The sequence below is a fragment of the Arctopsyche grandis genome, chromosome 7, assembly GCF_051622035.1.
Source record: "Arctopsyche grandis isolate Sample6627 chromosome 7, ASM5162203v2, whole genome shotgun sequence".
Lineage (NCBI taxonomy): Eukaryota > Metazoa > Arthropoda > Insecta > Trichoptera > Hydropsychidae > Arctopsyche > Arctopsyche grandis.
This window is the reverse complement of record NC_135361.1, coordinates 20430973-20455417: the sequence shown is the minus strand read 5'-3', so window position 1 is coordinate 20455417 and position 24445 is coordinate 20430973. Positions and strand designations below refer to the sequence as shown.

The 24445-nt window shown below is 32.8% G+C and overlaps 1 protein-coding gene and 1 long non-coding RNA gene across 2 annotated transcripts; both read right to left on the bottom strand.

Moving 5' to 3' along the window:
• Positions 1 to 2790: 2790 nt before the first annotated feature.
• On the bottom strand, positions 2791 to 3524 carry LOC143914691 (uncharacterized). The gene is made up of 2 exons (XR_013260846.1): positions 3296 to 3524; positions 2791 to 2970 (listed from the first exon to the last, which is right to left on the bottom strand). It is a non-coding gene; the product is annotated as an uncharacterized LOC143914691 (long non-coding RNA).
• A 49-nt stretch (positions 3525 to 3573) lies between these two features.
• On the bottom strand, positions 3574 to 22168 carry LOC143914103 (uncharacterized). Its single transcript, XM_077434195.1, has 4 exons — positions 22105 to 22168; positions 5105 to 5289; positions 4845 to 5028; positions 3574 to 3731 (listed from the first exon to the last, which is right to left on the bottom strand). The coding sequence occupies exons 1-4, from the start codon at positions 22166 to 22168 to the stop codon at positions 3574 to 3576; spliced, it is 591 nt and encodes a 196-aa protein (XP_077290321.1).
• Positions 22169 to 24445: the final 2277 nt, after the last annotated feature.

Here is a 24445-nt window from a genome sequence, read left to right as displayed (position 1 = left end):
ATGGTGTGTATTATCCCTACTGGTTAGTCGTTTTAATTGTTAACATTGATTACACATCATGTGACAATGAAGGAGTCATACATGATGGTGTCATACTAGTGACGAATTGGTGATATCTGAATATATGTAATGGTAGAGGGTTGTCCTCAGCCCTTAACTCACGCACGTCGCATGGTGTGGCCCAGCTCCTATAACTTCAATGTTTCAACATTTGTCTTATGTAATGCTGTGTATTTTATGTTTAATTCAATTATATTTTTTATTATTTAAAAATAATGCAGTCAGAATGATAAAAAAAATACGTACGCCTCTGAGTGTAGGAATACGGAAACGAGTCGGAAATACATATGTACACAAAATAGATACACATATGTATATTGGTATATATGTAAACGAATATTTGCTTATACATAAATACACATGTGCGCATGTTCGGGACTAAATTAAAGTCTGGATATTGTTTCGGCCAAAGTTAAATGAGGGACCCATTTCCTGTGCGTAACCCGTTGCGCGCCGAAGAAAGGGTCGGCTCGCGCGCAATGTGTTATATTTGATTCACCTTACAAAGGACGAGACGGATATTACAAAATTTCTATTAAACTTGGACAACTTCATACGTATAAAAGCGGGGCAAACACCCTTTTGTAAATTTGAAAAACACACCGTGAACGATGTGCGCAAAAAAAGCGCGGAAAATTTCCAGTTCATGTAAAATGCATGGCGCATACGTAATTCAAGCTCTCGCGTCGAGAGTGCGGCGGAAATGTGGGCGACTTTATTATCAAATATTATTCGAGTATAATTTCACAATGGGAAAAATATTATACACCTTACGTTTATTATTATATACAATTTAATAATAAAAAAATTTTGAAACAGATTTATTACGTTTAATATTGGAAAATACAAGTTATATAATTGTTGCCTCATAAACGTTTTATTATCAGTATTGGAGTAAAAGTAAAATGAATACTAATTCAAGGTTGTTTATTCATTTTACTTATAAATTGCTTAAAAAGGTAAAATTTAATATGTATCAAGGGAAATATTACTTGATATTATACAAAAAATACATTGAGTGTATCCATCACTATGCATTTATATACATACATAAATAAATATTATCATATGGTTTTAGCCGTGTAAAAATCTCAAATCTAATTTCAATATCGGTGTTTTGAAGTTTCAATATTTTAATAATAATATAGTGTATATACATATCAAATCAGATCTAATATTGATAAATTATAAAAAGATACCCACCTGTAAAAAAATACAACACCCCATTTTTCTGCCGCACATTGTTTATAATATAATATGTATAATTAACTTGTCGACATTCTCTCTATCGAAATATCGTAGCTTTAATGAATGTCTTTATTCCAATAGTATTTCAAAATAAGTATGTAATATTCCATACTGACTAAATTTTAAACAAAAAAATCTTCAAAGGAAAACGTCACGCGATTTCGAAATCAGTGCTCAAAATTTGAATGGAATATTTCAATTACTCATTTTTTTTTCAATATTATGACGCGTTATTATGCTGCTATAAGTGTAAAAGTTTGAATATAGTTATGGTGACTCACATCAAGTATTATGGTTTGATTTTTGGTCAGATTATTTCATGTATGAATTACCTGTGATGTAATACAGTTGAAAATATATTTTTATTTTTTCAATCATTTAGACAATTTAAGGTAATAAAGGCAATTCTCATTATAATAAGGATATATTCAAATAAAACAACATATTAATATTTACATTATTTATTTCATATCAACATAAATAATGACGGTGTTTAAAATGAATCAAAAATTAACATCATATCGTCTTTCAAATCTTGACAGTCGATTGATTCAAATAAATATTAATCATAAAAATAATAAATAATCGTTGTAAGCGATCACAATAGAAAAATACGAATAGTTAATAATATAAATACATATAATATATGTAATAAATTACATCTCGTCCTGTTATACACATTCATATTCAATATAGATCGGTGAGATTGCACACGAATAAATTAAACATATAAAAATCTATATAATATATTAATATAACTAATTACACTCAATTTATTTTATATAGTGAGCTTCATTTTGTTTAATATAAATATAATGTAAACTTGTATTTTGTTCCTAGCATTCGCGCATCCTCTTAGGCGCTGACAGATTATTCAAATCATCTGTCGTCTTTGGACGAAATCAAACCTTACGCACATATTGCATAAGACTCACTTTAAAATGGAAAATGATATTTCCGAAAATCTATGTATATACACATAGGTACGTTTATATCATCTAGTCGGTGTGCACGAAAATTCAATTGAAATGTGTCGAAGCTGTCGCGATGACAGATAGGTGGACCTGATCGTGGATTTGAACAAATGGTCATACATTTGTCAATCATATGGTAATCAAAGTCTCCCGAAATTAGTTCATGTCGATTCCAAAATCAGGCCTGCACAACTGACATCGCGATTTTTTCGAATATTTATGTAATTTAAACACGCATATATTTTACCTATACGAGTATATCACATATACGGTAACGTACGAAATACATACAATTGTATTTTTCTTTAAATAACAATATAAAATTATACAAACGAATAATTGACTTCTCGCATGCTGTATATGTGTAAAATATAATAATTATAATGAACAAATTAAAATTACCAAAATAACATACAATACAAGTTTTTTTTATTATACATACATATTTGTATTATATAATGTATTAAATATATTTTTTATTTATTTTATATCATATATATTTGTCTTTGATAAATTTGATATAGCCTTACGTTTGTACCTATAATATCACTTTATACAAATTATGCACTTCATTTAATGTTTTTACGTTTTATTGTACGTTTATTTTAACCAGCTTACAGAATTATTCTGCTCAATAGTTGTAGGCTGATCAATATTACAACGGATGCTGTTGATACTCTTTTTCTAGCTGTAATGTAAAAAATAAAAAAATAATCATTTAATATGTCATTAAAATTTATTAAGTAGTGAAAGTATTACACGCGTATTTTTTATCGTAATACTACAAATATATAGGCGTATCTATGTATATGTATGGCATAATTCACTATTGCAGATAATCCAACACAAGATTGATACGCCGAAGACAATGACTGATCTGATGTTCGAAATTTCGGATGTATTAGCAATAGTAAAAACCGAAACTTCACTCACGAATGAGACAACCCGGAAAAATCAATTAAAAGATACGATCTCACTAGATATCCGGAAGTTTTTTACAAAATGATACTAACCAGCATCGTTGGGCCACTCCAACTTCTGATTGTGAAGCAGTTGATCATCATTAAGGACGGCCATGGCTGCTGAGGATCTTGCAGGAGCAGGAACAGCTGCCAGAGCCGCAGAGCAGACAACTCTGACAGCCCCACCTGTGAAATCGTCCTTGGAGAGGACTTTCCTCACTCGAGCAGACGTACTTGATAAGTCGTCCACTGGTACTTCAATTTTGGTCATGTCGTTTTGCCCCACCTGAATGTATGATATAACAATTAATCATGTGTAGCTTAGACACTTAGACTTCTGAAGTTAGACTTGCCTCTTTATTGTTGACGAACATTGTCAGTTGAGCTGCAGGAGCTGAAGGAGCTGATTTGCAAGTTATGTCTAGAACGTCTCCTATCGTATACGCCGACCTCAGTCCTTCTATTCTAGGCTCCTCCAAAGGAAAAGCTGTAAATATGAAACTCACATTACTAAATTCTGAGCATTGAATTCAAACATGTGGTTCAATGCACTCGAAGAAATATGATACGCTCAATATAACAAGACAGTGGCGTAGCATGAATTCCAGGCGCCCTCCCGCAAAATATTTTAAGGCGCCCCCCCCCCCCCATATATTCATATTATTTCCTTACAGCAGAATAACTTTCCGAATTAATAATTCATACCTTTTTTACGTATATACATATGTATATATCGAAGTACAATAATAGTCTAATCTGGACGACCAACAAGCAGTGCACAAACTGTTTAAACTTTAAAGTAACTGAGTATGTACATTAAGTACATACAATAAAACGAGATGCAAATAGATAATAAAAAATAGAAAAATAAGAGAAGTTTTTAAAAAAAATATTACAAAGAAATTCAGAATAAATTAAAAAATCAGTGAAAAGGGCGCGCCGCTTTGTGGCGCCCTCCCGCATTGCGGGGTTTGCGGGCACGGTAGCTACACCACTGTAACAAGGACATACAGGAAGCGAAATAAAGGAATATCCGATATAGTGGAGCGAACGTACATATGTATAGGGTTTTCAATACCGGACAAAATATCATTACCGGTATTATAAATACTAAAACCGGTATTGTAAATCACTATGGCCGAGCAGTTCGATCCACGGTAGGAAGATTTTTTTATTTACGTCAACTTAAATTCCAGGCTCCCTATAAATTATTAATATTTAAGATATTTTAAAGTGAGACAAATAGATCATAAGCAAATAATTATATTTTTTACAAATACCTTCGATTTATTGATTCTATGAATTAAAATATGACCTTAAAAAGGCCAGTTTTTCAATGCTGGAATCGCTCAATCTTGATGGGATCTTCGTGGATAATTGAATTTACATTCAAGTCTTATTCTTTTGAAACCGGTATTTCGGTATCTGTAAATTGCCTAAATTGACCCCGAGGTCCCGGTTTCGGTAATACCGGTATTGCAAACCCTACATATGTATAGGTTGAAAGTCAATGGGTGAATGTGGACAGAAGAATGGACGAAAAATGAATAAAAAAAGAAAATATGTAAGAAAACCAACAAGTGACTTGAATTTTGCTTACCAGCCACTGTCATATTTCTGGTTTCTATTGCCGTTCTGAAAGTAGGCGCTTCTATAGAAACTTCACAAGTGTAAGCACCCGATGCTGACGGCGACAGGTGCTCCAGTCTCACGCTGCATTGAGATTTTCCGCAAGATTTGTCTCCCAATTCGGCACCTTCGAATGGAAACGTCAGCACGCTGGGCTAAAATTGCATTGCAAGTTTAGTATGTACTTTCTCCAAACGTATCGTATTTACATAGAAGCATACTGTTTTCTACCTTGTGCATGGGCATGTATCTGTAGAATTCGTGATCGTCTTTGTACCATTTGACTGAAAACAGGGCATCTTGTCCAGTGTCGTAGGAGCAAGCTAAGTTAGCCGGTTCCCTCAAATCAGCTAAGGGCGGCACGGCAACACCGACAATCTTCAGAGACGAACAGGTACCTGCTGAAATCCAACACACTTTAACAAATCAAAAATTTGGGAAATTCCAACATTATTTTTGAAAACACATTCTTGTTATGCCTGCATTGATGTATAATACACTAGATGGGCCCAGACGTGTTATTTTGGTCGGAGATCTTGTCTTCACTAACTGAGGGGTGAGGGGGCTTAACTACCGGGGAAGTTGGGTTTTTTTCCCTACGACGCAGCGGTACCTACCTACCTACTAAGAGAAACTGTGCATGCGCCAAGTATTTTGCATGCGCCAAAAGGGGGACAAGTATAACACGTGAGGGCGGATCTAGTATATTCTAGATCTATGTATGTATGCCTGTTGATATTTTAACGGTTGCTTTTTTAGCAGAATTACAGTTTATATGTACATATGTATGCTACAGTCCAAGTGTACATTTCGTTTGTTCATGATCTCACTAGTTTTTTCATGAACTTACTAGTTTGGTCATATGCGAACCAATTTTCCATTCTCTGTCTTCTATGTATGCGTATTCTCGGTTTTTTATTTATTATAACCTAACCTAACCTAACCTAACCTAATTACACACAATTTTTATTACACGACACATTGTTATCATTGCAAATTATTCAAGGCTAATAACAAACATCGATCATCAAAAATTACAATCATCATAGAGACATCTATGGACAAATTTTTGCAGCATTTTTAAATATTAACAAATTAGGAGATTTGGCAAGCTCAAATTTTGCGAGAAATAGGACAGGATTGTCAATTTGTTGTAACCGTTTCAATGAAATCAAATAAATTGGCAAACTCTGAAAGAAAATGATTAGGGCAAAAACACACAGCGATGCACGTGGTACGATAGTTTTAATGCGAAAAAAATGGGCCGTGCCTTGCACATATTCATGGAACGCCCAGCATGCCCCGCCCCAAAATGACTATCTGGAGTGTTTTCGGTAAAATCGTATCCTTATATTTATCTTTGCTTGACAGTGATCGGTAACGGTGTATTTGAAGAAATGTAGGAGACCACCCACAGCGGGGAGCCATGCACACGATGTGCCGTTCTTCTCTGTGTGATTTTGCCCTTAATCTTGGAATTACATATCCAAGGTCTGGCCAGCAACAAAGCCAAGAATAGAACACATGACTACACAACAGAAATCATCACATGTTTACTACTGATCGACTTATGTACATATGTTGATGGTTGAAATGTTTTGAAAATAATTGGAAATGGGAATTATAGCAACGTTGTAATATAGTTTCCATGGGATTTTCTTTTTAAATACTTGGCCTTTTGACATCTCAAAGATTGTGACACCGAAAAGTTTCGTGCGACACCTGGTGAGTCTATTTGAAGATAGTTTTTGACTATTAGCACCAATAGTTCGTGTATGAACCAACTGGAATGTTCAAGAACAAACTGGAGTGAACACTTGGACTGTGACATATGTACATATACATATATAAAATATCTGAATTTGATGTGTCCAATAAACAAACTAAATTGCACAGTGATAGACATCGACAAACACACATTTGTATACAATTCAATATATTTATGTCATTTTTAAAATATTCGTACCATTCTGTTTGTGTGAATATACTACAAAGGTTAAAAAAAAATATAAACCGATAGTGAAATAAAACATTTTATATTTCAAGTGTATTTTAAAGTTTTCTGTGCAAGACCTATGTACATACATATATGTGAGCATATTTATACCTATACATACATTAATAGTTGATTTGTTTTTTTTATACATTGATCCATATGTATGTATGTTTAGCATTTCAAGGAAAGAATGACCACGAGACTTGAAGAATGGACGAAAGGTTGACGAAAGAAGTGCTAGAATGGTACCCGGAAGAATGTAAAAGGATAAAAGGAAGATCGCAAGGAAGATAGGTAGACGAAATTAGGAAAAATTCTGGTATGAGATGGATGAAAGTTGCGCAAAACAGAGACGAATGGAAACGTATTGGAAAGACTTTCATCCAGTTGGTGAATGGCTGTAAATATTGATGATGATGACATACCCATGTAAATATATATGTATATGATTATCAATATTTTAACTGAAATAAAATAATGTAATTATATTACTTATGTATGTACATATGTATGTATATATTAAATTATTGAATTATTTTATAAAATATGTATATGTTTGTTGCACGACGAGATGTGTCCAATTATATTGTTTTATACTGTAACAGGCAAGATCAAAGGAAGCAACTCAGCTATGTGTAATTCTAATTAGTCAAATGATACGGAAATGTATAATATAATGAACGAACAGACTACATACATATATATGCATATATATGTATATGTATATGTAGGTAAATATAGCATTAAAATTTGAGATAAATATAATATTATACCCGGATCACTGAGCCTCTCATCTGTACACAACAATTTATAATACAAGTTTGCTCATATTATAAACCCAATATAACTTTCCCGGTATATTTTGAATTGATATTATACAGATAGAACGCGAGCGCGTAGGGATATTTTTTTAATTAAAAAAATTAAACGGAAAAGTCTATTTTGCAAAACGTTTTTGTGAGTAGTAAATAGCTTAGGATTATGTATTAGTGAATTTTAACACATTCAACTGTACCCACGCACATACATATGTATGTATATATAATATTTTAAAAGTTACCTTTATTACAATAGATTATGCAATATCCTTCTCTTCTTTTCATGATAATGAAATAAAAAATATTACTCCTTCTCAATAAAAAATAAAAATACGATTAATAATATTAAACAATACAGATTTTTATTGACGTACATTTATTCAAAAATATTTAAAAATTTTAAGGGCTCTTGATCTAAACTGTTAAAAATATTTTAAAATTAAATTGAATCAATATAATAATTACCAAAAAAAAAATCTACAACAGAGTTTTGTGAAAACTTATAACGGGTAAAATCCAGCCAACAGAATAGTTCGGTGGTTGCGTTAATTGTAACCACTGAGAGATTCCCGGGTTCAAACCTTGAGTTAACCTCGATTGAAGAATATTTATTCAGAGTATTTCTGCAATGCGACTGGTCAGACATGAATATTAGTGACTCTAAGTCGGTCATTTCCTGTCACAGTTTGCCAATTTATCTGATTTCATTGTTAAAACGGTTCCTCATCAAAATTGGCAAAACCATTCTACCCACTATGTACATATGTCACCACTATTTAAATATTATTTCAAATTTATATATGTAAAAGTTTAATTCCATAGGTGTCGCTCAGGGACAACCCGTAATGGCATCATGGGAAAACATAAATTTAAAAAAGCAATGATTATCATCATCATTTACAGCCATTCGCCATCCACTGCTAGATGAAAGCCTCTCCACACGCTTCCATTCGTTTCTGTTTTGGGCAACTATCATTCATCTCATCCCACGCATATCCCATGTGGCCCTTCTTGCACCCTATTACATTATTTCGGTTACCATTCGAGCACTTCTTTCGTTCGTCTATCGTCCGTCCTTCTATGTACATATGCAGATAAGTGACCAACCCATTAGCATTTCGATCGTTTTACTCTCATAATTGTATTAACCGTGTATAAATAAAGATAAAATTTTCATTGATTTATAAATACAATACTTTCTACTCTATTTTTTACTTATAGAATACAAAAACGTCTTTCGACCTATTATTCTCAAAGATAAAAGCGAAATGTTCGCCGGAAGTATTCACGCGTGCAATACACACTATCCTTATATAGCAGCGTATAACGATCGTAAAGAAAGCGAAACCTGTTAGGTGTTAAGGCATAGGATACTTCTTTTCTTTTCGTCCTTAAAGAAAATCGATCCGCACTTGAGGGGCATAAGGTGAAGTGGGGGGGAGGGTTCTTCAAAAAAGAAGAGTGAGGAAGATAAGGTGGATGGAAGGAAGTTTTAGAGATGCTAAAATTCGATATTTTTTATGACCGCAGACGAGGATTACCGGTGTGGAAACAAACTCAATTGCGTAGATGGAATTTCGTATTAGAGAAGAAGGTGGATGCGGGTGGGGAATTTTCATTTTGTATCGGGGACCACTTTGAAAACTGAGCGTAAACAAATTAAGACGTTCGCCGAAAGAGAATCGATCGCCTCCCTTCCTCCCCATCCCTCCCCTCGCCACCCCCTCATCCCAACAAGACTTTGTGCTTAGTAAGTAAAGCAGAGTATCTCAAATGGGGCGCCACGATAAAATATAGCACTCCATAAACGTCACACTCGGCTTAGGCATTTGGCTAGCTGACGCCAATTTGAGAAACGGTGGTTAATATAGAGCCGTTGCTAACTATTATAGCGTGTGCAGGTTGTTTGATTGATTGTATCTAGAGGGCTATGAAACTGGGCATGCTATGTAATATGAATTTCCCGGTGAATTTTTAATGTGAGGTAGTTTTTCCAACACTTTCCGATTCATAACATTAGTATGAATACTTAATGGCTTATGGGACAAGTGAATGTGTGGAATATTAAAAAGTTTATCATTTTAAATATTTATTTCAATAATATACCACACTTTCAATAATCGGTGTTCTTTGATTCCAAGTACTGCAAAATACAACGTTTAACTCTGAGCGCCAACTTCCACGCCCACAGTGAATAAACTTGTTTAGATTAAGATTATCTTTTGAATGATCTATGTATGCTGATTATCTATACTATATGTATGTTTGAGTTATTATTATTATTTGTTATTTATAGCCAGCAGCATGGATTGGTGGTTGCGGTTCATGCTAAGCACCGAGAGGTCACCGGACTCGATCCATGAGCTGACCTCGATTGAAAAGAATTTATATGGAGATTATAATCTAGATTATAAGCATTGAAGATTATAATCTTCAATGCTGCTGGTCAGACTTAGATATTTGTATTATATTTTTGACTCCAAATCGATCGTTTCCTACCAGAGTTTACCAATTTATCTGATTTTATTGTTGTAACGGTTGGCAAAAACCATCCTACCCACTGTGTCGCCATTATTTGAATGTGATTTCTGTACAAGCTTAAGACCATATTTGTTTTTCAGTATCTCTAAATTCAGCGATTTATCTAATAAAAATGCTGTGATGTTTGTAATTGGACAGTAAGGTGCATTGATTGGGGTTAACCTGTTAGGGCTTCCTAGTATACATTAGCCAGCAACATAGCTCGGACGTTAAGCTTCTGCCTAGCACCGAGAGACGCCGGGTTCGATCCCATGAGCTGACCTCGATTGAAAAGAATTTTTCTGAGTATATATGTAGTGCTGCTGGTCAGACTTGGATATTTGTGACTCCAGGTCGATTGTTTTCTATCAGAGTTTGCCAATTTTTCTGATGTCATTGTTGGAAACCATGTCACCACTATGAGTATGATTAATGTACAATAAATTCATAGATGTCTCCTTAATTACGAGTTTTCAGTGTCTCGTAATTCATTGACTTGTGTAATAAAAATTCCGCATTGTTTGTAATTGGCCAGGAAAGCGCATTGGGGTTTACCTGTAAGGCCTTCCTGGTATATATGTAAAAAAAATAATAATAATAAAATAAATAAAAATATATGTATGTAATATAAAATAAAAAATATCTCCTTTGACTACAATTTTCACAGTTCGACTATTTTCTTCAGAAACTTAAGTTGACGGTCTCCACTTTGAAACAGTCAAACAATTGAAACAATTATTCATTCACAAAGAGTGTTTTTATTTGTTCTACATATTATCTCTTTAAACATTTGTGATTGCCTTAATTTAAATAAGAATTTAATGATAGCGCGCTTTTCAAATTTCACCGACTAACAAGGTGATTACAAACTGACAATATCAATTGCTAGTAAGCATGCAATACTATCACAAGTACCTGATAAAACATGTTCTAATTTGAATTAATTAATTATATATAAAGTTTTCCATTTACGAACAGTTTCAATCAACAGAATCAATTTTTTTAAAGTCTACATTATTGCTGTATGTTAAACATACATACGAATGTACTAGAGATTCCAAAAATAGCAAAATTCGGTAATACCGGTACTACCGAAAATAAATTATCTCCTACCGGCAGAATAGGTATCTTTCGGTATTACCGGTATCTTTCGGTAGTGCCAGTATCTACCAGCATTGATTTATTTAAGAATTTTTTCTATAAAATTTAATTAATTGTCAGTAAAATACTAATATATATATTTTTAAATAACCGATTAATCATTATTAATAATAAATTAATTAAAAAATAATATTTTGAGTCCTTCTACACCGCGAGAATTATCGATCAGCGAGTTTTAAAAATTAAGTACATATACATATATAATTTTTGGGTGCTTCTTGCTTTGAAGAACTAGTAAAAGAGATTATTTTAAATATTATGTGTATGTGCAATGTTCAAATAGTTGTCAAGTGAAAAAATTTTTCAGAAGAAATCGAAAGGTGACGAGGCTTATCATTGATAATAGTCAGTACATGTATTCGGAATCAATACATATATTCGGAAACAGTCTCAGATACGATATTTGCTTCATACTTTACCGTTGAGTTTAAATTTATGTTAAAGTTAGCAGCTCCTTTAAATAGCAAGTCAAAAAAGATGTTGAGTGTTGACTCGTTCTTCGACTTATCCAAACAATTCCAAACAATTCAACTAACATTAAATTGAAATTATTTTATTTCAGTATTACCGATAGTCTATTTAACGCAAGTTAAATTGTGACAAAAAAAACGGTAATACCGGTATTGTAATAACCAATGTGTACATATATCATATATGTATGAAGTATGTATGCAAATACATACATATGTAGATTGCATCAGAAAATGAACTAGTATTTGCAATAGGCAAACTCTAAATCTGCGATTCTTATTGGTCAAAACATCTTGATTGACCAATAAGAATCGCATATTTATCTCCTAACTGCAAAAGACGGTGAAATGAAATTGAATATATTAACAGTAATATATACATTTGTATAGTAATATTAAAAGCGATACTATTTACATTAATATTAATAGGAATAGATTTACAGTAAGCTGGGCTATTTAAGTTAAAGTCACACAAAAAACTTCACTCATAATACAAACGTATACTTTATGAGGGTCTGCGAATAATTTTGAAGTGTCTCTTCTATTTTCACACGACTCTCGGGGGTCCGAAATCTCTTCGCGAAACAATCCTTAGAAAGTTTTCCGCCGCTTAAAAGGATAAACTCGGTAATACTTTAAGGAAAAGGGAGGCGTGTAAAAATCTTAAGCACCTCGCTAAATGATAAGCTAAAATATATCCAAGCTATTCAGACAGCCCAGTATCGCACTTTTCAGTGTCGCCCATCGGACATTTTAACTCTATATTCTTAACAGATGTATGTATTATCTATGCTTAAGTGTCTCGGACAAAGTTTTTCGATTTGTGTTCTAGCATAATTATCAGTGTAAATATAATATACGTATGTATACTTAAGTTTGGTGGCAGCCGGACACTGAGAGCAATTTCTCGAAACATTTTCCTTTCTTGAAATTGTTGAAAATGGGCGACGAGAGAGATAATGCCGAATTTAATTAAAGCATGCCATCTCTGTCACTTGCAACTCGTATTAATCTTGCCTATAATAAATTAATTCCAAAATTCTTGGTTTAATTTGAAAAACAATAAAGCAAAATGTATTCATTGTATAGTGTGCTCTGATTTTATTTTATTTTATTTTATTTTTATTTATATTTCATTTATACCAGGAAGGACTAACAGGTAAACCCAATGCGCCTTTCTGGCTAAAGACAATTATATAAACATATATGTACACCATCCATATATACACAAATACTTACACGTATACACAAATACACATACATACATACATAAATATAAAAATACACATATATACATATGCATACATGCACACCTACACATGCTGTTTTCACTTTGTAATATTATTATTTAGTATAATGTGTATGTATGTTGGTTTTATCTTTATTTATATATGTATGCTATTTTTTATTTTTATATATATGAGTAATTTATCTTTATTTATGTGTTTATGTGTTTATGCATGTATAATGTGTGTATGTATATGGATGTATGTATTTGTATGTGTATGTATGTATTTGTATGTGTATGTATGTATGTGTATATGTATATATATATATATATATATATATATATATATATATATATATATATATGTATGTATGTATATATATATATATATTTATTGTGTTAGAGTGTTATTATTACTCTACATATTTTGATTAATATACATATATGAGAATATTTGAAAACTGTTTAATTTATTTCATTTTATGTTGGTTTGAAAAATATGTTAAATACTTCCCAAACGTTGGTAAATATGCTGAAATTTAAAGAAATATATCTAATAATTATTCCTCAAATATGTACATGCAAATTCTTCTTCTTCTTAATGCATTGTCCGTATCCGGGCGTTGGCGACCACCTCGTCAATTATTTGAAGATATCCTTATCGGTCTTCAGTGGCTCGGAACACATCTTTGGCGCTCATATCGGTTCACATGCGCATGTTTCGAAGCCAAGATAACTTTTTTCTGCCAATCCATTTTTTCCTTCTATTTTCCCCATGGCTATCAAACGGAGAAATTCGTATTTTGAACCCCGTATCATGTGTCTGAGGTACTCCATATTTCTCCGCTTGATGACAGAAACAAGTTCTCTGCCTCTCCCCATCATGCCGAGGACAGCTTAGTTTGATATATTTTTGGTCCATGGAATCTTCAGCATACGCCTGTAGACCCACACCTCAACAGTTTCGATGAGGCTGATCATCTTGGTCTTCAGAGTCCACGTCTCACATGCGTGTAGTAATACTGTCCAGACGTAGCTCTTCGCGAATCTCAACCGCGTATGAAGATTAAGATGCTTGTTTGTAAACGCTGCCTTCATTTTGATAAATGCTGTTCTAGCCATCTCGATTCGGATTCTAAGATCTTCTTCTGTGTACATCTCTTCATTCAACCAGGTGCCCAGGTATTTGAATCTTTTTACTCTTTTTAACACCTCTCCATCCAACGTTAGATCACCGGTGTCTGTTTGCATTCTATCTACTATCATAAATTTTGTCTTCTTTAGATTTATGCGTAAACCTCTTCGATTGCTTTCTTGATTTACATGGTCTAGAGATCTTTGCAGGCCTGCTAAATTTTCAGTGACATGCATATAATAATATGTATAAAAACGGAAGGAATGTGTGTATGTACATACATACATATGTGGGTTTGTGCGTTTTATTGTATCGAAATATGGTGATTTCAAAAAAGATTTTACATGATAATTTATATTTGTACTTTTTACGTGTTAACTTAGAGTTGATGAGATTTTGGTCAGAATTCGTAGGCCGGAAGTAGTCATTTTTTTAATGAATATTTTATTGTTTTATTTTGACCTTTTAAGCTATTTTAATCTTCTTAATATGTTATGTTTATAATACTTTTGCACATTTACATCACTACAATTGCGCTCGATTTGTATCGAAAATACTCTCATAGCCGGTATGTGTGAACGTGTACGTTTGTATGTACATATGCTTCATTATCGAACTTTGTTTTTTACACTTCTGATATTCCTCAAATGCATTGATAAAGTCTTAGGTTGGGCACATACGATTTTTTTTATATTTGGAACGTTTTCAAAAAAATTTGCAATCCATGTTCAAGTTATAGTACACTAATTGTTTCACCCGGCTTCGCTCAGTATTTGTAATATAAACAGCTTAAACATGGCGAATCTAATAGTAAATATTCATTTGTTTTTTTATTAAATTTATTTGAATCGAAAAAAATATATATCAAAACGTCGTCATAGAAACTTTCATTTGTTTTCGATGTTACCAACCAACATCACATACTTACATACAAAGTCTCTTTCGAAATTATATATTAGATGAGATAGAATACAAAAATTTGGTAGCTTTGTACATATACGGCTCCACAAATGGTATTTTAAAATAAATCAAGAATTTTCAATGTGTGACGTCAAAGTTATCATCACTTCTTGTTCTTAGGAATAGAGATATACATACTTATAAAACTATAAATAGGAATAAATTAATTGTAGGTAGAGTTAAGAAAGCTAAAACTGCAGGAGGTACTTTCCACAGAGGTGTTCAAATATATAATGCCCTTCCTGAGAGCATTAGAGGTGCTAGTAACATTGGTGCTTTCTTGAGGTGTGTTAATGGATACCTCTGTGGAAGATGACGTAATTATATATGTAAATTTGATAAAATGCTATGTTTGTTAACTGTGTTATATTATAGTTGTTAGTTTAAGTTTGAAATTGTTAATTGTAAATAATTTATTAGCAATTTTCTCTTTAATAAATAAATAATTTTATGTACATTATCGTTCGAATGATGTTCGTACGATAACAAGGTCTAATCTATTACATTATGACAATGAAAATTGTCATAATAGTATATCGAACCACATCGCGCGATTCATGATGCAATTCAATCGAACGTTTTACTTCGCTTTATCAAAAAATAACCAAAATGAAAACGCATTTAAGCACTAACTCGTGTACTTTACGATACTAACGTTTGAGTAAAGCATCTCGATGTGCAATATGCGGTCGACTTTGAGCAACACATTCGACTCGACCCAGTTTTAGCTTAAGGACGTAAAATTGCGGTTTTACTGCAAACACATAAGACGGGGGGGTAGAAACTGAAAGAGAGATTGAATAAGATGTATACGTTCGGCTAAAGTATGTACATAGAAACGGAAAGAGCCGAGCCCCGAGTTTTCCCACAGGAATCCGCAAGAACTTAAAACAAATATAAAAATGGTTAGACGGAGTGGGAAATACGCACTTTCGAAAAAATAGAAAGTCATGAAAGCAGTACATTAAAATAATGAAAAATTCACGAGCAACGCAAAAGAGTCAGTGGGAATAAAATGATAAAGAAAAAAAGTAGAGACGGCTCTCGTCTCCGAAACGTTTCGTGTAGGTGGTGTCGGCGACGAGTTAATAAGTTCTTTAGGTTTGCTTTAAGTTTCGGTCGAGTTTTGGACAGTTTTGGCGCACTTTATACGTTAAAGTCAGAAGACGTGCAATTTAATACGTGAACTTGTTTCGGGACTCTCGCGAAGTTGATAAATTTCGCACGCAAAAGATTCCCGCTCGTGAAATGTACCCAACGATAATTCGACCGAATCGGTAAATATTTGTCTGCGTATATAATCAGATTATTTTATTTTGCTTTTTCAATAAACGAATATGTGGTCTTTATTTTTAATATTTAAATATCTGGAAGATCGGGCTTCGCTTGACTGGTAACAAATTGTTCATTAACCCATTTGAACCCAGAGCTCGCGTGAAAACACATGTCCCATGTGCCCAGGACTATTTTTTCGTTTATTTTCCAAAATCTTTGAGTTATATCATGGGAAATATTTTTTATAGGATAGGGATGGATAATTAATTGATTTTTCAACATTTTTAATTTTTTTCAAGGTGGTGTCGTGAACGACCTTTGGGGCTAATGAAACATGTTTTTTAAAATAAAACAAAAATCACAATGGAGTCACATAATCAGTTATAATACTTTCTCACTGGTTATTTGTAATTTTATTGTTAAGAAATTTATAAAATTAATTTTAAAAATAACAAACACTCATCTCTTCGATAAAATGATATTTTCAAATCGCATAACATAACACACGTAGGTACATATATTGTGACATATACACATCGTCAACAAAAAAAAGGGTGCACCCTTTTAAAAGAAGAAATGTCATAAACGAGATTTTGGGTTCAAAAGTCGTAAAAACAAAATACATGAAGACAAAATAATTAATTATTATGATACGGTACAAAACATTTGTCATGCAATGGAATTTCACAGTTATCACAAGCGGAAAACGTTTTGTTTTTACAGTGTCCACAATTTCTCCTTTTCTGTTTGATCAATATCAAATGTCTTCCAACTTCCTTTTGATTTTGATTAACTTTGCCGGGTCTGAATGGGACCAATTGTTTTCGTTTTTGACCATAACACTTGCACAACGTCTCTTACCTGTCTGATAAATCCTAATTTATCAAATTTACAACCAAAAATTTTGCTTAGAATCCAAGCGTTATTCACAGCTACATCGATGTTCCAAAACAGAATAGGCATGTACCATTTTTTCCCTCTAATACTTATGTTATAGTTAGAAATATGGTTATCCATTTGATCAACCCCACCCATATATTTATACTAAATGGTTGATTGATTTCCACCCTACTTTTTTCTTTAACCGAATATCAGTTTCCAGGGGTGGTAATATGTATGTATGTGGAATCCGGAAGTTGAGACTCGTCCCAATTATCAATTTCTTCCCGTATCTCTGCAGTAGTAAAATTGCATTCTCTGGAAAAAAATATGTGTCATTATCCCAAGGAGTCATATACGACTCCGTCGACTTTTGATTTTTTTTTTCAGGAATATGAGATATATAAACGCAATTTCTCTTATGCATATTATACAATAAGTCCTACTGTATTAGAAACATAAAGATAAATAAAAAATATGTAAAAATAAAAAACTTACGAATGTTTTCTCTTCGACATATCTGTAAGTCGAAAAGCGCTCGATGTTATTCCCTCAAAACTCCAAAAGGAACTGATTTAATTTCGTGTGACTTTCTTAAAATTCATCACCAACATCTAACCAAGCGTAACGAAAGATTTTACGGCCGGCCTGAGTGATCCCTTTATTTTACGACGCAAAATTGTAAAATGCCGTGAATGACCGCGCTGGCATACATCGTGTAAGTTCATAACTGACCGCGTGGGTTCAAATGGGTTAATATTGTTACTTCATCTAACCAGCAGCGTGGACTAGTAGTTAGCATATATGTATGTTTTCGAATATATGTAGTGATCACGGGATCGAGTCCCACTGGTTGTTGGTGGCCAGACATTGGTTTATGACTCCAGGTCGATCATTTTCTATCAGAGTTTGCCATTTTATCTGATTTTCATTGAAACGGTTGCAACAACATGGTAAAATTTACCCATTTTTCGAGTTTTTAGCATCTCGAATTTTGCTGGTTCGTATAAAAACGTTGCAAATTTGTCCATAGATTGAAATTTGAAATTTGACGATTTATATAAAATGAAAATGCTTTGTAAATGTGAGTTTATCAAAAATTTATCCATAAATGTCTCTATGATGCTTTGTTAAATTTATTCTAAAAATTGGGGTAAATTTATTTTAAAAATATGGAGCGTTGGGGTTTACCTGTTAGGCCTTCTTGATATATAGATGTATGTAAAAATAATAAAAAAAATCTATTTACGTTTGCACAGCCATGCGAAGGGGACGATAGCCATGGGCGCCAAATCTAGGTGGCGCCAAAATCATAAAATGGAATGCGACGAATTTCCAAATTTGACACTGAATTCCCAAGTGAAAAACTTTGACCCAAAAAAAAAGAAAAAAAGTTTGACCCACATAATTTGAATATGATAAAGATTTTTGTAAGTTTGTTTTCGTTTAAGAGATATGAGCGTTTAAAAAAATTGGGCAATTTCACAGACTTTTGGCTTTTGCATTTTTAATTCAAAATCTAGTATTGCAGTGCCAAAAGTGAGAATTGGAATCAATAGTCAGATCTTTTTTTCTATTCCTAGTGATTTTTTATTGCTTTGAAATTTTACAATTAATTATTTAGCGAATTTTAAAAGTCGGATATTTAAAAGGAAAATCATATGAAAATCACGTTACAGCGTAACTATAATTCCCTCTATCAACTACATTTTTTAAAAATTGCAACTCAGGATAAACAAACATATACAGAGGATGAGACAAAGATTGAGAATACTTAAACTTATAAAAAATAGTTAGTGCATCGTTTGTTAATTTGTTATTTTATACTGATTTCTTAATAAAGTATATATTTTATATGATATTTATTTCGTGTACGAACAAACTACATACTCGTAGTATGTTCATGATCAAACGAAATGAACACTAGGACTATGATATACATATATGTACCATAATATAATATATATACATAAAAACGGATGGGATATATGTATGTTTGTGAGTATGTAATGGCGAGTGCATTGACAAGTATGAAGACTTCAAAAATACGAATCTTAGAATACCAGGGGTATACGTAATGCATAGGGATGTGGCGTGACGACCGATCGAGTCGAGGAGAGGCGGGGAAGTGGGGACCTGAGCGCTTGAAATGCGCTCCTGATATAGATCGCCTGATTTGGAACGGGTAACGTCAGCGTCAGATGCGCCAATGCATGCACAGAAGCGTGCACATACACACACATTCATTCATTATTTCGAAGGAGTGAACGGGATGGATCTCTCTACTATTAATATGTTAAATAAATTACGTTACATTATATTTATATCTTCGGGCACAGCACTAAGGATAATAAATAAGAGGGGTAGGGGGGGGGGCGTGCCAAATTTAAGATTTTGCCCCCGGAGCACCTCTTTCTTTGCTCTGTTCGTATCAATAGATGAAATTTTGCGATCATTTTCGCAAGTTTGTATAGATATTGAACTGAATAATTTCACCCTCTTCAAAATTCAATTAAAAATAAAATAAATAATGTATTATTAAAGAAAAAATTACATTTTCACAGAAATTCTTTTCAAAAATAGCATTGATATCAATTTTCTCAAATTCATGCGTTTCATTAGAAAATAAATCATTTAGCATGAAATCTGATAAAAAATATACAGTGTACGAATTTCTCAAAATACATACTATAAATTGTATACAATCTACAAATACACACTCGTGTATTTAAAAAAACACAGACCGTTAATTACGAACCCATCAGTTCTCTGTATTTCCAAAACTGTTATTACGCTTCACGCGTATGCAAATTAAAAATAAAAATAAAACCAACCCAACTCGGACGAGGTTATTTTTTTCAATTTAATACATTTATATTCAGTTTATCTACTATGTACATATGTATATATGTATGTATTTACACACACTAACACATACAAATGTGCGATATCTACTTGTGTAATATATTCGGAAAATTTACACAATACGTTTCCGTGACGTGTTCCTCCCGAAAATATTTTATATGGCAGGGGTAACGAATTCGTTTTTAATTAAATTTACTACGGTCATAAAAGTCAGTGCTTTGTTTTCTAAATAGCCGAGAGTCTTAAAAGTGAATTCCTTTTTAGTTCGGTCCGTTCATAATTTCCTACTATGGCATAATATAAACGCGTAACGACTTTATTCAAATGAATTACAATTTTGATCTACATATTGTATCTATTGCACTTTTCCAAAAAAAAATTCTTGGAAATTTATGTATGTACATGTGTATTTTATCTACATACCTTTGCTATCGCAAAGGTACATATGTAGATAAAAAACAATTATCAATAATAACATACATATGTAATCTTTTTATTGATATTATTCAAATAAATATGAAACTTCTAGAATGAAATTTTCAAAACATCTAAAACGAAATTACATATAGATAAGTGTCATATTTAATGATAAAAAATACTGTACATAGCCAGCAGTATGTCTCGGTGGTTGCGTTTATGTTTAGCACCGAGAGGTTACCGGCTTCGATCCCATACTAATCTTTAATGCTGCTGGTCAGACTTGGATATTTGTGCTCCAATTCGATCGTTTCCTATCAAAGTTTGCTAATTTATCTGATTTTATTGTTGAAACGATTTCTCCATCAAATTGGCAAAAAAACATCCAACCCGCATGTCACAAATATCTGAATTTGATTAATTTACAATATGTAAAAATGTATGTTCAAGTCTACATCCATAACTATCTCTATGGATTAATTCATTAATTGATTAATTGTTAATTTCGTGTTCTTCAGCCTCTCGAAATACAGCGATATGTGTACTAAAAAAATGCTGCAATTTGTAATTAATTGTCTATGAAAGCGCATTGGGGTTTACCTGTTAGGCCTTCCTGGTCAGAGAAATGTTATCTTAATAGAATTTTAGCATCAGTCGTAATTGATGCTTGGTGCTCGACATATGTATGTATGTCCGATAAAAACTTCTCTGTTTGTTTTTATTACTCGCAAGATGGGCAAGCATCGGTAAAAATTGCACAATGCATTCAAAAACACACAATAAACAACATGGGATACATTTTTATAAGTAAATTGATCCGATTATATTCCGTGCGTAGTAGCATATTTATAGAGACGTACCGCGTAATATTGACAACAATTATTTATGCCTAAGGGCCCTTCTATTATTATTACATTTCTCTGTTCCTGGTATATATCTATGTAATAATAAAATAAAAATAAAATAAAATTACTCTTTTGTGTTTAATTTATACCATATAAAGATTTTATTATTCTGACATTACTTTTATTTTAAGAGTCACGCTAATTAAATTGTATATATGTACATACATACATATAGTATTTAGTACCTAATTAAGTTCTAAATTTTTAATGAATGTTAATAAGATGTAATTTTAATACTGTCAGATTAAAAAATTGAGTCAACAGATCCAATCATACGGTAATTCGATGCGAGGTCGTGACTCTTATTACACTAATGGACTCAAATCAACATATTTTTGTTCATATCTACATATGTATATTGCTTATACTGCATTCCTGAATGAAAAATAGGCAAGGAAACATTCATTTATAGACTTCTTGATACATATTGAAAAAATACTATTAGGAATATTAATGTATAGTTTACTCACATTTAACGAGAACATATACATATATTATATTGATGAAACTGAATATGATTATAAGTATGATTTAACAAATATTATGAAACTTTTCTATATAAAAGATTCAAAGCAAAATAAATTTGTCAAATTTTCACTTACCGCATAGTATGACAAGTACGAAGGGCGTGACTGTGATCCTCGTCAAGCAGTCTAAGTTTACCATCTTGAAGTGGTCAGGGTTCGAGGATTTTTACCATCTCACAACACCGTTGATCGTCCCTTATTTCGATCATAACTCACTCACAACCCACGTTTTATCACTCAATCACATTTTGCTCACTTTCACTTGACACTCTGGTACGTGACGCGCTCGCTCTTGAACTCTCCCATGTTTTCCGCTCAATTTCACCTGCGAACAAAACGAAATTCACGCACGTTATACACGTGATAAAATTTCAAAACACACGGAAAATTAGACGTCAGTTTTCCAATTCAATTATCGCACAATTCGTACGGTTCGAGTTGGCTTTGATCGCTACCGCCAAGTGAATGAATTTAATACCCGGAACAAACACTTCAAAGACTTGTCTTCGCTTGTATTCTATATTATACATATACATACATTTACCTATATATGTACTGCTAAAGCATGTCTATGAATCATAACCAATTTCAAAACAGACCCACCGTGAAAGACGATCCTCGAAAGCCTTAATTTCGCCATTCGAGACCGTGGAATGCGTCATAGAATTAATTGCGAACGCGGTTTACGAGACGAAACGTGTACAAATTTCCAGCATAGCATCTCTGAGATCAGGGGCGGGTTTAAACGTCATAACCGGGTTGGAAAACGTCCAAAATTTGTATAGTTGATGATACAACAACTGTAATGTAGATGGATTTAAATTTTGCCGATAAATTCAGTTGGAACAAATCGAGAGAAGTAAAAATTGGATGCGTCGTTTTTGATTGTTAGTTTATAGCAAAAGTGGCATATGCATACATAAATACTTAATTGTTTTCAAAATACTTATTAAACGAAGCGTGACACCACTTATTATTAGCTTCAGGCTTACATTCCTTTGATATTTTACCTGAAACCTTAAGGTTCATATAAGAACAATAGTGGATTATTTGCTGCTCCATTGCGTTGCGTAATTAAGTTATAAACTTTCACATAATTGAATCCGAATGTAGCATAAATTTTACGCATTTTCCTGAATTGTACTTTACTTAAAATTAAGCCTCAATTTGTCACTTGATATAGAAATATATCATAAAAGGAAAATATACGTATTATATAAGGAAAATAAAAATATTTTATACCAGGAATAGTTCAGGTATACAACAATATACTATCCGATTTGTCTCTGTGCGTTCGTTTCACAACGGAAGTTGAGCCTAGGGGGTACTGTGGGTATTCAGCTGGCGTTTCACCGGATAAACCGGATGAATCTTTAACGGGACCATCTTTAGCATCGACCTCACGATCTCAATCTGGATACCGTCCCAAAGACGCCCTCTAATTCCTCGTCGGCTTCCCTCGCAATAAATTTCCAAGTTAGCGGAGTATCGTGCCCTCATTATCATACGTATTGAGCCAAATCTCACGGTGTTTCCGTGAGCGTTTCCAAGGCTAAGTATAGTCACTCCGACTCACACAAAAGTCGTCAGTTGAAAGGGAAATGTCCTGTTTCGATTGAGTTTTGTGTATAAATTCTCCATGAAACACTCGGGAATTATCCCTGACTAATAGTTCCGTCGGGGACTTTTCAATATTACATACATTTATATGATTTATTTATTTAAAGTTTGGACCGTTATAGCATTACAGGAATTCCTAGTGCGCTACAATAGTCAAAAATATAACAGAAAAGAAACTAAATAATAACTAAAGAAATTAGACATGACAAAAACAAAACATACACAAACAACACATTTAACGCAATCATAAAAATAATAAGCTATATAATATCGGATAATAATAATGATTACAAATTATAAAAACACAACAAAGAAGGGAATGTCTTATAAAAGAAAAGAGAAAGAAAAATAAATATAAACATATGTATATATGTTACACCGAATCCATGAAATTGTCTATTACAAGCATTCGGCAAGAGAATTGCCGAATGCGTGAAAAATTCAAGCACGTTGCCCAGTTCACGGATTCCGTAAATTCTTTGCCGAATGCGTGAACTGGACAGCGTGTTATATTATAACCACGTGTCAAAGTGACAGCTGAATAAGGATGTTTACTTTAGTTTAATTTACATATCATTATGTATAATATTTATTTTTTTATTTATTTTATTTTATTGTCACAAATCAATACACACTCGCCATTACAGATTTGCTCCAATGCGACGGGTGTACGTTAATGAAATACATAAACAATCAGAAATCAGAAATACAGTAATACATACATATACAATCAGAATATATAGAATATAACAATTAATCAGAAATAATAATCATAGTGACATCTATGGATTTCAGA